The 14,617-nt window shown below is 35.8% G+C and overlaps 1 protein-coding gene across 2 annotated transcripts in view; it reads left to right on the top strand.

Annotated features, from left to right (window-relative positions):
- SAMD8 (sterile alpha motif domain containing 8) overlaps window positions 1-8,385 on the top strand; it is a 38,200-nt gene extending 29,815 nt beyond the window's left edge. The window contains exons 4-6 of one of the 2 annotated variants that reach the window (XM_061197162.1): window positions 2,971-3,088; window positions 7,578-7,728; window positions 7,901-8,385. In XM_061197162.1, coding sequence (XP_061053145.1) covers window positions 2,971-3,088; window positions 7,578-7,728; window positions 7,901-8,205 — 574 coding nt within the window. In that variant the 3' untranslated portion in view covers window positions 8,206-8,385. Of the gene's footprint in view, window positions 1-2,970; window positions 3,089-7,577; window positions 7,743-7,900 lie in introns of those variants that run through there. The other variant, XM_061197170.1, reaches the window with a different exon arrangement.
- Window positions 8,386-14,617: the final 6,232 nt, after the last annotated feature.

Below are 14,617 nucleotides of genomic sequence, written 5' to 3'. Positions count from 1 at the left end.
CAGACTCACAGACATAGAAAACAAACTTATGGTTACCAAAGGGGAAGTGGAGGGGGGAGGGATAAATTAGGAGTATGGGATTAACAGAGACATACTACTGTATATAAAATAGACAAACAACAAGGATTTACTGTATAGCACAGGGAACTATATTCAATATCTTATAATAACCTATATTGGAAAAGAATCTAAAATATATATGTGTGTATATATATAAATATGTATATAACTGTATCACTTTGCTGTACACCTGAAACTAACACAATATTGTAAATCAACCATTCTTCAACTAAAAAAAAAAAAAAGGCATAGTGAAGAAAAAAAAGATCTGATAAAGTTGTGGGTCTGCTATCCATTGTCTTTGGACACTGAAGAGGAATAGGGACACTTTCGTGAATTTTTTATTCTTTCTCCTCACCAGGGAATGCTTGAGGTAAACCACAGTGATGGGCTTTAGGTCCTAAGCAGCAGTTATTTCAGTGCTTTGAAGGTGAAAAGAAGGGTTGATGATTGCTATTCTTGTCACACTTTTAGGCCATATTGCACTTCATTCTCTCTCACTTTGCAACAATATTTATAACTGGATTGCTTAAAACCAGAGGTGGTTTAAAAACACATGTATCACTGCTGCTTTCTGGTTTAACTTTGCCTCACAAGACCCTGTAGATTTGAATTTATCCACTCTTCAAAACAAGAAAGAGTTTACCTTATATAGGAAACCTTGGTAGGTTTAGCAAAGCGTAGCAGTGACCAGCTAAATGCAAGTTTTGATGTTTAATTAGTCAAAGAAAGTGTTTCTCAAAGTGTGGTCTTTGTAGCACTTTCTAGAATCACCTGGGCTCTTGTTAAAATTCAGATTCCATGTTGTCTTCCTCAAAAACCTCACAAAATGATAGCGTGGAAAAAAGAAGGCAGAGACTTTTGCTCTGGACTTTCCACCATATGGTAAGAAGATTCACCATAAATCCTGTGTTAAGAAAGGATTGCATCACTGAACTTGCAGGAAGAAAGGAAAATCTCCAAGAGCCCCAAACACATAAACACATGAAAAAGAAAACACAGAAAAAATAATCTGTGGTGTACAATCAGAGGAATGAGTAAGCATCTCTGAAAAAGCATTCCACTGGTTATAATGCCAGAGCTAAGATAAGGAGACTAAGCCTTAGGTATGTAACAAAGTTGAGTGGCTGATACCAAGACTCCCAGATTAAGCTGTGGATTTTGGAATGGGCTAGAGTGTTCTCAAGTCAGTAGTGCTAACTGGGTCTCAGAAGAAACGAATTTAATTCTTCTCTGGATGACAGTATATTCAATTTAGCCTCCTGTGTTTTCCCAAAATATTGGAGAGCAGGGCTATTAAGAAAGGTGAGAAGTGGTAGAATCCTCCTGCTTTGAGTTGGGACCCTCTCCATTCAGTGTTACTTTTTCTCTTTCTTACCTTCTTTTCTTCTTTTTTTACATTACCACTGCTACACTCTAGAAGTAGTAGTGAACCAGAAATGAAGCAAACCCTGCAGGGACTGAAACCTAGCTTGAAATAATTTCAGTTTCTAAAATTGCATTAAGGTGACCCCAGATTGTTAAAGCCCATAACCACTTGCCAAAAGAGATATCAAATCTCTCTTTGGGAAGATAATATAGGCCTAAATTTAATTCTAAAATTTTTTATATATAATATCTGGCACTCAAGTAAATAACTAATAAAGGGGTACATAAGTATGTAAGAGAATATGATCAAAATTTAAGAGAAACAATAAATAATGGAATAGACCCACTGTGGATCCAGAAAATGGAGGTACCAGATACAGATTTTAAAGTAACTCTGCTAACTGTGTTCAAGATAATTTTAACAGAGAATGAAATGGAAACTCTAGAAGTAAACACATTTTTTAAAATCCCTGAAATTGAGAATTCAGTAATGAGTATGACATCAGGTTGAATCCAGCAGAAGAGAGAATTAATGAATCAGAAGATAATTTGAAGAAAAAAATTTTTTAAAGATAGGAAATAGATGAAATATTTGGGGACACTGAGGGGATAGCCTGAAGAAGGTTTACCGTATAGATAATTAGAGTTCCTTGAGGAGAGGAGAAAGAAAATAAAACAGAAGTGTATTTGAAGTGAAAAAAATAAAAATTAAAATAAAAAAATAAAATGCAGATTCCTGAGCTCCATCCCAGGTGTACACACTGAAGTTTGAAACTTACCTAACCTTGTGTTGAGTACTTTTTTTTGAGGGTGGGAGGAGCATTTCAAAAATGTTTAAGTAAAGTCTCTGTACTTAAGAATCATATAGTCTGTTTTGGTTTAAGACATTAAAAAAAATTGTCAGAGATATACTTAATGTAAAACTTAGTATTAAAAAAACCCCTTGGTATTTTATAGCTTAAATTTAAGAGAAATTAAAGAATGTTTATTATATAATTACTGTCAACCAATTTACAATGTCATTAATGAGCAAAAAAATTCCCTAGAATCACGTATTTAACTTTACTTCTCATTAAATAAGTTATGACAATATATGAGTAATAAAACTAACACTAAGCTAAGAGTCAGTCTAGGTACTATCTTACTTCTCTCTTGCATAACTCTTACTTTCTCTTAGCCATATTTTCTTAACAGTGAAATGATGCTCTTAGGTCTGCACTGTCCAGCATGGCAGGTGCTAGCCACATGTGGCTATTTAAATTTAATTTAGTGAAAATGAAATAAAATTAAAATTCAGTTCCTCACTTGTACATTTCAAATGCTCAAGAGCCACATGTATATAGCCTATTGGACAGTGCAGTTATTATAGTCTATTTCCATCATCCTATTGGACAGTGCTTTAGATGGTCTCTAAGATTTCTGTCCTCTTCAAAGAATCTAATGGTTTTCCTGCTTGTTCTCCCTCTAAGTAAACACTAGATGCCTGAGGTATTTTGGTTTGTTTTCTTCTGATCTTTCTCCCTTTTTGGTCACTGTTCACAGGTCAATACTTCTGCGAAGGCTTTGTAGTCTGATGGGCACTGTATTCTTGCTTCGCTGCTTTACCATGTTTGTGACCTCCCTCTCCGTGCCAGGACAGCACCTACAGTGTACTGGAAAGGTAGCATACTGCCTTCTTTATCATTCTTTCCTCTTTTTCTTGGTGTGTTGATGGCACCATATATGAACTAAGGCTAAGACTTTGCTTTTAACATTAAAATGTGCTTTTCAGCATTTTCAATATCTGTAATAAACCCCTAGAAATAATTTGGTAAAAATCTTAAGCCAGAATCTACCTTCCTGTTACTTCTATCCATTGATACTAACTAGTTCAATGCTGTAGAGCTACAGAAAAAAAGTAACTTTCGATTATCATTTTCCCTTTCTCACCATCCTCAACATCTTTAGTTCCTCATATGACGTCACTCTGGCCCCTTCACTGTCCTCATCACTCCTTTTTAAAAAGTGTTGCAGTTGGACCATATTCCATTTAAAATGTAGTACCCACTACTCTAAACTTTACTCTTTCTGAGATATATTTAAATAATGGCTAATTTTTTTGTTTTCGTTTTATACTTTGTTGCTTGTTTTGGTATACTGTAGACATACCTTCTGTTCTGGTTAAATTGAGAGAGGATAGATTATGCAGATGGGAACAAAAAAACAGGGTAATGAATTACTGTAAAAAATAAGAAAATGTTTAAAAACCCTGAAGATCACCTGTGCTTTATATATAAAATTGGCTGTTGTGACTCATTAAATTTGGACAAGAGAATTTATTAGCCTACTTTTCTAAGCCTCCATGCTTTAGTTATGTGTTCCCAAATATTCAAATGATGTATTAACACCTTTGTTATTTTAATGTTGTTTGTAAAGTGTAAAACAAAATTAAGTGTCTGTTCTTCTACTGCAATATAAATAGCTGAAATACCTGCAAGGGAAGATTAAGCAGCCAAAGGAGATCAGGAACTAAAAATATAGCCCTGAGCTGCAGAGTGACCAAACTTTCTCCAGGTATAAGGAGACTGACCAGTAAGAAAGGAGGAAGCGTTAATGACATTTAGGATTTCGTGTAAAGGAAATGTTTTATTTTTAAGATAAAAGCTGTTTTTGTTTCTTCTTTTTTTTTTTCCAAAAAGGGAAAGTACTTCTTTCTAGTTACAAAGTTATATAAACATATTGTAAAAATTCAAATTTTATAGAAATATATAAATTAAAAAGTAAAATCTCACAAAATTCCCACTTCTTTCACCCCACCCCATAAATAATACTGTTAATAGTTGTCTATATATCACATGGACTATTTTTAACAATGCTTACATATTCATACAAGTTCATATAGATAGATACTTTTTAAACAGAAGATAGGATTATATTGCAGACATTGTACTTTAGCTTATATTTTATTTAATAGTATGTTGTTTACTTTCTTCTGAAGAGATACATATAGCTATACCTCATCCTTTTTAATAGCTGCAGAGTATTCCATTGTACAATTTACCAGTCTCCAAATGATGTACATTTAAGTTATTTTCAGATCTTACTATTTATAAACAATGCTGTCATAAACATCCTTGTACATTTATGGTTTTTCACTTATTTAATTGTCTTAAGATAAATTCCTGGAAGTGGAGTTAGGAAATTAAAGAACATACACACTGAAAATTGTGATACATATTGCTCACATTTTCACTAGGAAAGACTAGTTTTTTACTACTGTCACCACTCTGTGCATGTCAGTTTTCCCATCACCGTGCCAGCACAATTTTTGGAGTCACTGCCATTCTGATTAATGAAAGATGATATCTGAGACTTTTATGGTCTTATATTTTAAATTTAATTCTTTAATCTGTCGACTGAAATAAAAATGCACAACGTGAGAGCTGTGAGTTTATTTCGAGACTTACTGAGGACTATAGCCCAGGAGACAGCTTCTCAGATAGCTCTGAGGAACTATGCTGAAGACGTAAGGGGGAAGGTTAGCATATATGTGATCTTGGGGAAGGTGTACGTGCAATCAAGCCACACATCTTGGTAGAAGGTTGCTGCTAGTCGTGAGGAACAAATGTCTTAGTTAATGATTTTAGTGTTTTTCTAAGTATGGGAAGATGCAAGAAATTGGGTTCATAAAATTTTCTCCTGAAAAAAATCTAACTATCCTGAAGGCCTTTTCTGTCAGTTTTCCCAGAGCATAGAGTGCCTCATTCCTGACTGTGTCCTGAAGTCTTTTCAGGGTATGTTGAAGGTCAGTGACTGCAGTGGCTAATGACTTAATTCTTGTAGAACCAGGTGGCAAGTGACATTCTTTAGTTAGCAAATCTATTGAATTTCTGTGCATGGTGTGAAGGAGGGATAGAGCAGTTACCCCCAATTATTGTAGTATGCTAATTGATTAGAAGAGATTTAAAAGAAGAAGTACGTAAGCTTATTATAATGAAAAGAGAATTTCCTATACCTGAGGGATTTGATTGTGGATCAGCACTAAAGAGAAAAATATATGTGCATAGGGCTGCAACATGAGCTACAAAAATAAATTAGATACCATCCCGCTACAGTATGGACAGCCCTTTTTCTGTCTCTAATGACTGTTTTTTATTATCAGTTAGTTTTATGTGGACATATTTATTCAAATCTGCCCTAAATACTGTTAATTGCTTTGAATTATAATATAACCTACTTACTGACCTGTATTTGCAGCAGTCATTAAAATTAGATAGTTAAGGTGATGTTAACCAGCAATCAAATCCCTTACAGTGAACTCCGTAGGGCATTTTCATTGTAATAAAGTAATTGCTTGAAATCTCACTCCCAGAAGTAGTAGGTTTGGAGGCAGAACCAAGAACATGCCTGTTTTTGAAATTAGGCAATGGAACCACCTTAAGAAAAGAAACACTTAAAGCAAATTTCTCATCAAAGTGTCTAAATTCATTCTGTTGTGCTGTGTTTCAATTTTTATTTTTATTTTTCTGGAAGGATATTTGGGACATTTTAAGATTGGAAAGGATGGGGAAACTTGAGTAAGTGGGCAATAATTGCTTTCCTTTTTTTTGTGATACAGTATTTTTAAAAAAATTTTTACTGGAGTATAGTTGATTTACAGTGTTGTGTAATTATTGCTTTCTTTTGCCTGGCATCACTTGTTTCCTGTCCTTGGCTGAGACATTTTCCTAGCTATCTTTGTTCTTCACTGCCTGATTTTTTACTTTGACGAGCGTAACATCTCTAACCCTATTCTCATTAGAGGTCATGGAAAGAACCAAACCATGTATATTTTAGTACCTTCCCTTTCCTTTCCTCTAATAATGAATTTCTCTCCCTACCATCAACTGAGGCACAAAGGGAAAGCCTGGGTAGTGTATAATCAGGTGAGATTTCTAATGAAATGGTGATTCTAATAAGATTGTTTCTTTTGTTCTTTGAGACAGAGGGCTTTGGAATTGGACGCCCTGTGTTCACATCCTTATTACGTTACTTACTAGCTGTGTGACCTCTTATTATTACGTTACTTACTAGCTGTGTGACCTCTCTAAAGCCAGTTTCCTCATCTGCACAGTTGAATCAGTTCATAGGATTTTTGTGGAAATTAAATGCAATGACATAAAAGCATATAGCAGCATGCTGCACATAGTAAATGCACATAAAATTGCAGCAGTTTTTTATATTATTATGTGTTAAATGCCTTTTTAAAAAAAGTGACCATTGCTCAAACTCTTCCTCAAAATGGATTGCTTTTTTAAGTTTATGCGTGGGAGTTGGGATTAGATTTGGCTACTAATAACAGGAACTTTGCGGTGGCTATAGTTTAATAAACAAGCAATGATTTATTCTCTCTCATAAGTCTGAAAGTAGGTACTCCATCCAGGTCAAGTGTGATAAATTTATGGAGTCATCAAAAATCCATGATTCTTCTGTCTTTCTGCTCTCCTGTCCTAACACTTGGCTTGCATCCTCAAAGCCACTTTGTGGTCCAAGATGACTGCTAGAGCTTTAGCTATCATGTCTGAGTTGTAGGCTAGAAGAAGGAAAGGTCGAAAAGACTTCCTCCAAGCTGTTGTCTCTTTCGTTTATAAGTAGCCTTCCCAGAAATCTTTTACACTTCCACTTACATCTTATTGTACAGAACTTAGTCACGTAGCGACACCTAGCTGCAAGGGAGGGTGGGAAATGCAATGTTTTAGTTGAGTTCATTGCCTCTTCAAATAAATTTTAGATTCTATTACCAGTGAAGAAGGGAGAGTGGATGTTGAATGGTAGCCATTGTCGCTGTCATAGCCTGTTTCTTATTGACAAGAACAGCCAAGCAAATACTACTGTATTATAGGGTATAAAACTTGGAAATAGTTTTGTGTTGTAGTAACCTTTTCATTATAAAGGAACTCCAAGTAGAGAAGTTTGAATTGCATTGATTTCATTAAATTACCAAAATAGTTCTGAGTACAGCCAAGCTTTGACCACCCATTCTTGGTGTCTGCAATTAATTAGACTGGGAGTCTGGTTGCTTTTGCTTAGATCTTATTTCTAAGTCATTCAGCCTTTGAATTTCAATGGGAGTGGTAGGAGCCTCTACTGCCCTAAGCATTTGAAGCACTAATTCTTAGCTTTCTTTATAGGTATATGGCAGTGTATGGGAGAAATTACACCGGGCCTTTGCCATTTGGAGTGGCTTTGGTATGACCCTAACTGGCGTTCACACTTGTGGAGATTACATGTTCAGTGGCCACACAGTCGTCCTAACTATGCTGAATTTCTTTGTCACTGAATGTAAGTATCTTTAGTGCTTCTATGCATATCAACTGACTAGCTGCAGAGGAGGCTGTGGGAAGGGCATCAAATTCTGTGAAGAATGGGAGAAACAGACTGATGTAAGAAACATATGACTGAGAAACACTGGAAGAAGTGTGGTTTTAAAATGATCTTTCTGTCCTTTTCCCAGATACACCAAGAAGCTGGAATTTCTTGCACACTTTATCCTGGGTTCTCAACCTCTTTGGAATCTTCTTCATTTTGGCTGCCCATGAACATTATTCCATTGATGTGTTTATTGCCTTTTATATCACAACAAGACTTTTTTTGTACTACCATACTCTAGCCAATACCAGAGCATATCAGCAGAGTAGGAGAGCAAGAATTTGGTTTCCCATGTTTTCTTTTTTTGAATGCAATGTTAATGGTACAGTCCCAAATGAATATTGTTGGCCATTTTCAAAACCAGCAATAATGAAAAGACTAATTGGATGAAGACTGTCTTTGTAATGTGTTCATGATTAAATATACAGTCGTTGTTGAAAGTGAGTAACTTTGCTTTCTCCCCCTAGGTTGTTCCTGGATGTCTTGCTTTTTGGCCTGTATGTTGACAAAGTAAAGTTCCCTGTCCTGAGCAAGGCTGTGATTATAGCAAGCAAGAAAGAATAATTAAGAGTCCTTAGGTATCTGTTTGAACAGAAAGCCTAAGTAGATGTTTTCTGCCCCTTCTCTTTAGGCAGACTTAATGTTATGATTGAAGTCAGTCTCTTACCTTTACCTATTGAGTATTTGCCTATTGAGCTTAAGCAAATCAACTTAAGCAATTTGCTGGTTGAAAGATTTTTTAATTTCCAGTAGAACTCTAGTCAAGAAATAATAATAATAATAATAATTTTTTAAGCTCGTTATTTTCTTCAAAGGAAAAACCCCTACCAAGTGAGCAGTACTTGTTCTTTGAACTAATCTCTGTGTCTTTCTAAAAAACGCAACTCTGGAAAGTGATCCTTTTTACTAACAAATTAATTTTTGCCTTCTGAACCATCCTTAAGAAAAGTATACTGAATATACCAGGATCCCTGAAACAAGAAGAGAATGAAAGGAGCCATACATAAGGTGGCAGAGTACAAATATAGTGCTGGTATTTTTCACCAAAATCAACAAAAGGTGCAGTTCCTATTTTGCTCTGAGGGTTCAGTATGATCTTCAGTAAGTATGCATGAGGGGAAAATGGCTGCATCCATAAAAATAAAATTGGCTTAATTTTAGTGATGAAAGTACCTGGAATAACTTTGTGCTGTGACTATTAGCTAGACAGATGACAGCCCAATTTTATACTTTTTAAAGGTGTTATTTAATGAGCAAATAATGGAGTGTTTTATCAGATGTTAAAGTTCTGTGTCCTTAAGTAGGGAGGTATGCATGCAAATTTTTCTCTTTCTGAAATTTATAACAGGTTGCAGGCATTATGTGACTTTTTGGTTTTTGAAATTTCTCATTCTTGGCCATCAGAACTAAGCCATCTCAGACATATGTGGATATGAAAAGGTTTTGTTGTTTTTTATTTTTAAAACAATTGTGTACATACATTCTTTCTATTTAGTTTTAATTTGGCAGTCAGGAGTGATATAACATAGTTGCTGTTTACAACACTAGAAATTTAGTACCTTAAGTAATTTGACCTCTGTGATTACATTTGTCACTTTACGTTTAATGATTTTGTACAGTAGTTTTGAGAGTTGGTTGGTTCTAGAATTAGACTTTGAACCCCAGCTGATGAGCTTAGCCACTTGGAATATTAACTGTGTAGCTTTTACATTCCGTTTTAAAACAAGGAGTTAAAAAGGTGCTGGCATATTGAGGTCTAAAATTAGGCCACTTAGCAGAAACCTGCTCCTTAAATGGTAAAATATTTTATTTTTGCACTTTGAGTCATATTCCTACCCCATATAAGCTACAGAGGAGCCTGAATGGATTGGGCAGGAAACAAATATAATGCAAACAAGTTGCAGCTAGTGCTGAGTGATCCCAATTTGGGTGTACTCTGAACATTATTTTTTATTTTTCACTTGAGAAAATGGCACGAGGCAATTTAAGTTTTAATATGCTTTTAAATCTCATACTTCAGAATCTGATAGCATCTTAAATTGTTGATTCTGTTACATGCTGGGTATGAAAATGCCAACATTTCATCTAAGGAAATTGCATAATCATGAAGGGTGAAGGATGTTTCCTATGCAGTTAGAGTACTTTGACCCTTGAGGTCAAAAGATATGTAACTCCCATTTTTTTCCAGATGACAGAAGAGGACTGAATTTAGCTAGGGAGGGACGGGCGTTGGCTTTTGGGAAAATGTTTGAAAAAAAATCCGTGGCAACATTAAGTCAAGAATGTTGAATAGCTACTTAATGGTAAATTTCCTAACATCAATCTTCTTTCCTTCGTATGGATTTTATTCTAGAACAAAATAGAAAAAAAAATTGCAACTAACTTTGCAGACCTATTGATACTGAGAGTGCCTAATAGCAGGCTGCAATGAGGATTGTAAAATAACTTCCCACACTTACATTTATCATATCTGTTTTGAGGAAAAGGTAAGCTAGATTTATAATTTATTGTTATAACTATTACAGGGCAGTGTTTACATATATTAATCATCTCCAGGTCTCTTCCTCGGAAAACTTTGAGACAAAATTCTTTTCCATTTCTTTTTTTTAATACAAAACCTATAGTTTTGTTGCTTTTTGTTTTGTCCAGAAATTGCCAGATTTTGTCTTTGTATTTTTTTTCTTGTTAAAACCATAGTGAAGGTAGGATATACATTTTGGGTGTGAATGTGGCTAGGTAGAGAAGCTACATGCCTTAGATCTACATATTTTTTACCTTGTCTACAGTTGGAAACTGTAGATTTCAGTATAGAAGGAACCAAGGTTTTTTGTTTGGGGCTGCAAACTGGAGGTTATATTGAAAGTCCTCCATGCAATTTCTGTCTTCCTAGGGGCAGCGTTACCTATTTTTTTTTTTTTCCTTTCTTTTTTTTTTTTTTAATCCCATGAAGAGCAGCGTTACTGAAGGGTAATTGAAGTTTCTAATCAGGTTTAGAAGAAGGCAAGTTTGCTATTATCACCAGATAATTTGGGAGAATCCTTTTTTGGCTGCAGAATTCTCAACATGCCTATTTTCTCCATAGTTCTCTGTGGCCAGAATTGCTAGAGTAAAAATACAACTTCCATATGCTAGATCTATTTATTAGTATCCCTTTAAATCAGAAAGCAATGAGCTTAACCATGGAACCAGTCAGTTAAATAAGTGTGGACTGTTCACAGGAAGAACCCCATGCTAGAGACCTGCTGATAGCGTAACTCTGACACTGCACGTGGCATTCTTCCCTACCCTGTACCTGCCTGAGTGTTGTTACTTAGAATTCTAAAAATCTTATAATTTTGTAAATCATAAGGACAGAGGCATCACATCCTTTTATAGCTGATATGAAACCATGTGTTTTAAGGAATCCTGTTTGGAAAGTGTTATTTATATATTCAAAGTCATAATCATAACACTAACCTGCTTTGATGGTATTAGTAAAAAGCAATTTCATCATCAGTTTCATAGTAAACTTTTTTTTAAGGATTCTTGTTCCATAATGTTTGAGAACATTAACCATACCCTTTTTTTAAACTCTCTAATCTAATAAATTTAATTCTTTGATAGTCTTCTTGTAGACTTAAGTTACCCCTTATTAAAAGTAATTATGGTAATAGTCATTTGTCAGTTCTTTACGGTATTCAGGCATTTGAGACAGGAAAACTTTTTTTACAATAGTCCCATGGCTTTCTTAAACAGTATTGGTTTCATTCAGATAGTTTCAGAGCCAACAAAGCATGTCAGCTTTAATGCCATCTTTACTTTGGCAGTTAAGACAGTTTGCATTTGTAAAATGTTTTGATCTGAATTACCCCACACTGCTGTAGAGGAAAATTGTTAATAACACCAAAAGTCAGACTGCTACAGGTGAGCAGTGAGAAAGGAAAGAGGTTGAGGTTTTTTCTTTCTCTGTCTTTGAGTAGCTTTGAATGACTGAAATTACTGTGGAAGTAGGTTTTGTTTCCCCTCTCACCTATCCCTCACCCCCAGCAAACGCCACCAATTTCAAGTAACTAAAATATGGCCAGTTATTTTGCATCAAGTTCAATGAAAACATCTGTGAAATCTATAATCCAGCTCCCCAAAAAGTTGGTTTTTTAGAATATGTTCTACCCTAAATTGACCAAAGGACTTTTATTCAGTGTACTCCATGTTTAAGCATAAGGAAGCTTTGTACCTAGTATGGAAGGAGAAGGAATACTATCTTAATTTTGTTGTTATTTCAGGTCTGTTTCAATCTGAACTACTGGGTTGTCTGAACTAGCCAAACAATGTTACCAGTTAGTAATATCATCTTTAAAATGCTTAATTTTAATAATTTTTTATTCAAAGAATCTATGAATTGTTAAGACAGTTGAAGTATTTCTGATATGAAAGAAAGGGAGTGGAAACTGGTACTTAATGGGGGAAGCAAAATTAGCTAGGGCTAAAGTGGGCATGTTTTGTTTTAAGAATGCTACCTAAATGTCACCCAATCTGCAGAGATACTAGTATTACTTGAAGATGTGAAAGTTCCTGTGGTAGCCATACCTTGAAGCACAGTGTTGTATATAAGTAAATATCTTGATTCTAAATTAAATCCAGATTTAACTAATATATATTATTTTATATCTTTGTTGTATTAAAATGTTTAAAAACACTAAAAATAAAACATTTGAAAGTTGGATTGCAGTCTCTTATTTAAATGCCTTTCCATTATTAATACAGCTGGTTTATTTTTTATGCAGTGAATTTTTATCATTTGCAAATGATTGGGCCCTGCAACTTTAAATCCTAATGTATACCTGGTCCCTGGCATTTACTAATTCTTGGTTGTCTATTGATAAGCCATTTGCCTTTTCTCCTTTCTTTTCTGTAAACTAGGAGAGAAAAGTAATCTTCATGATGGTATAAGAATAATTATAGATGAAGTCGAGAAGGAGGAAAGGGAAGCAAAGCAAATAGCTACTTATTCCTGGGCACGTTAAAGTTTTTGTTTATTGGCTTTGGGTTTATTTTAATTGTAGATTTTGTAGAAAGATGCCATCATCCTGTCAGGTTAGCTTTGGAGATAATGATGAACAGGAAAAGAAAACAGTTGTTAGGGGTAGCCCAGCAGCCCAGAGCCATGGAATAGTGAGAACACTAAGTATTGTCACAGGGCCCTATGAGTTTATTAATTCATAACTGAATTTGTCTTCATGATCACTACTAATTGTAGCCTCTCTGGTGCTGGCACCAGCTGGTCTGTCTCGGGAACTCCGGAAAAGAATAGTCCAAAACAGACTGAGCGGCTGCTTGGTGGAATAGAAAATGTGGTGGATTTTAGACTCTGAGGACCTAGGTATGGGTTGCAGCTCTGCTACTGATTAAATTGGGTCGTTTCTTCCAGCTCCACTTAACCTTATGTGTAAAATGTAGGGGGAAATGCCTACCTCATAAGCTGTGTTAAGGGCCAGATTATGAAAGTACTGTGGCCTTAATGGCTCAGTACCTGGTATATGATGCTGAAATATTAGTTGAATTTAGGTCAGTAACACAGGGCCTGTACTCCCAGGGAGTTAATAATCTAGCAGGGAAGATGATGTAAAAATGGAACTGACAACATTCATTGGCAGAATAGAGCAGTAGTTTTAAAGCTGCCTGGGTGAACATCTTGTGGGGTTGGGGAAGAGAGTTGGAGCTTGTACCATTTTCATCCAGAGTTGGTGTTTTACATATTTGGCTTTCCTAGTAGGCTTTCCCTTTGAAAACAGGGTTGAGGTTAGGGGAAGTAAATGTTTGGAAACCACTGAGGCAATAGACAAATTCACTCTCTTCATTTAATAGTAGCTTGGGAGAGGAAGGGCTCACTGGGGACTGAGGATCCAAGAAGAATTCACGAAACATGTGAAACTTGAACCTAGCCCTCCCTGACGGATAAATTCACTAGGCTGTGATGAAAGGCTTAGAGGGCTCGAACTGTGATGTGAAAAAATTGGATTTATATTTGTGTATGTACTAGGGAACTGTTGACAGGGTATGTGTTTGATTTTATTTTAAATGGAAGCATTGGGAATGCCTGTTGCCAGGGTCTAAATTGTGGGGACAGGTATAAGTAATTCTGTAAAACAGGAACTGGTAAAGGGCAGAAGTTTAAGTCTAAAAGAGAGAGGAAAGATGATGGAAAGTACACAAAAGATCACTGGAGATGAAAGGAAGGCTAGCGACCCCAAGATAGTAGGTCAGGGCACCAGGACTGGACACAGTTTGTAGGAGGCCTTTGTCCCCAGCCGAGGAAGATCAAGACACCAAACAAATGAGCTGCCAACTGCTGCTGGCTGGTGCCATATGAATCTAGGATATGATATACCTTGTATCCAAAATTGTCTCTGTTGTGCTCATGCACCTAACCTGTTGAAATGCTGATCTGCCAGGCATTAAGTGGAGTGGAAGCTGACTCTGGTGAAGACGTGAGGAGATGCTGTGCTAAGAGAATGTCTCAGAGGAGCTCAGTGATCACCCTCAGCTGTAACTTAGAAAAAGGGCAGATGACAGCTATAAGGCCTCTGCTGGAGTAGCATGATATTTAAATGCTGTATGTTCTCACCTCACAGAGCTCCCCATGAGAGCCAGAAATACAAAACCACCATGACCTTCCTGTTCATATTCCAGCCTTAAGAGCCCTGGATCACACTCTGAAGAGAATACCTGTACGTAATGTGTTTTATTTTTAATTGGAGTATAGTTGATTTATACTATTGTGTTAGTTTCAGGTGTACAGCAAAGTGAGTCAGTTATACGTATA

The sequence above is a fragment of the Eubalaena glacialis genome, chromosome 1 (genome assembly GCF_028564815.1).
Source record: "Eubalaena glacialis isolate mEubGla1 chromosome 1, mEubGla1.1.hap2.+ XY, whole genome shotgun sequence".
In the NCBI taxonomy this organism is placed as follows: domain Eukaryota; kingdom Metazoa; phylum Chordata; class Mammalia; order Artiodactyla; family Balaenidae; genus Eubalaena; species Eubalaena glacialis.
The sequence above is the reverse complement of the archived record's forward strand: the minus strand, read 5'-3'. Positions and strand labels throughout refer to the sequence as shown.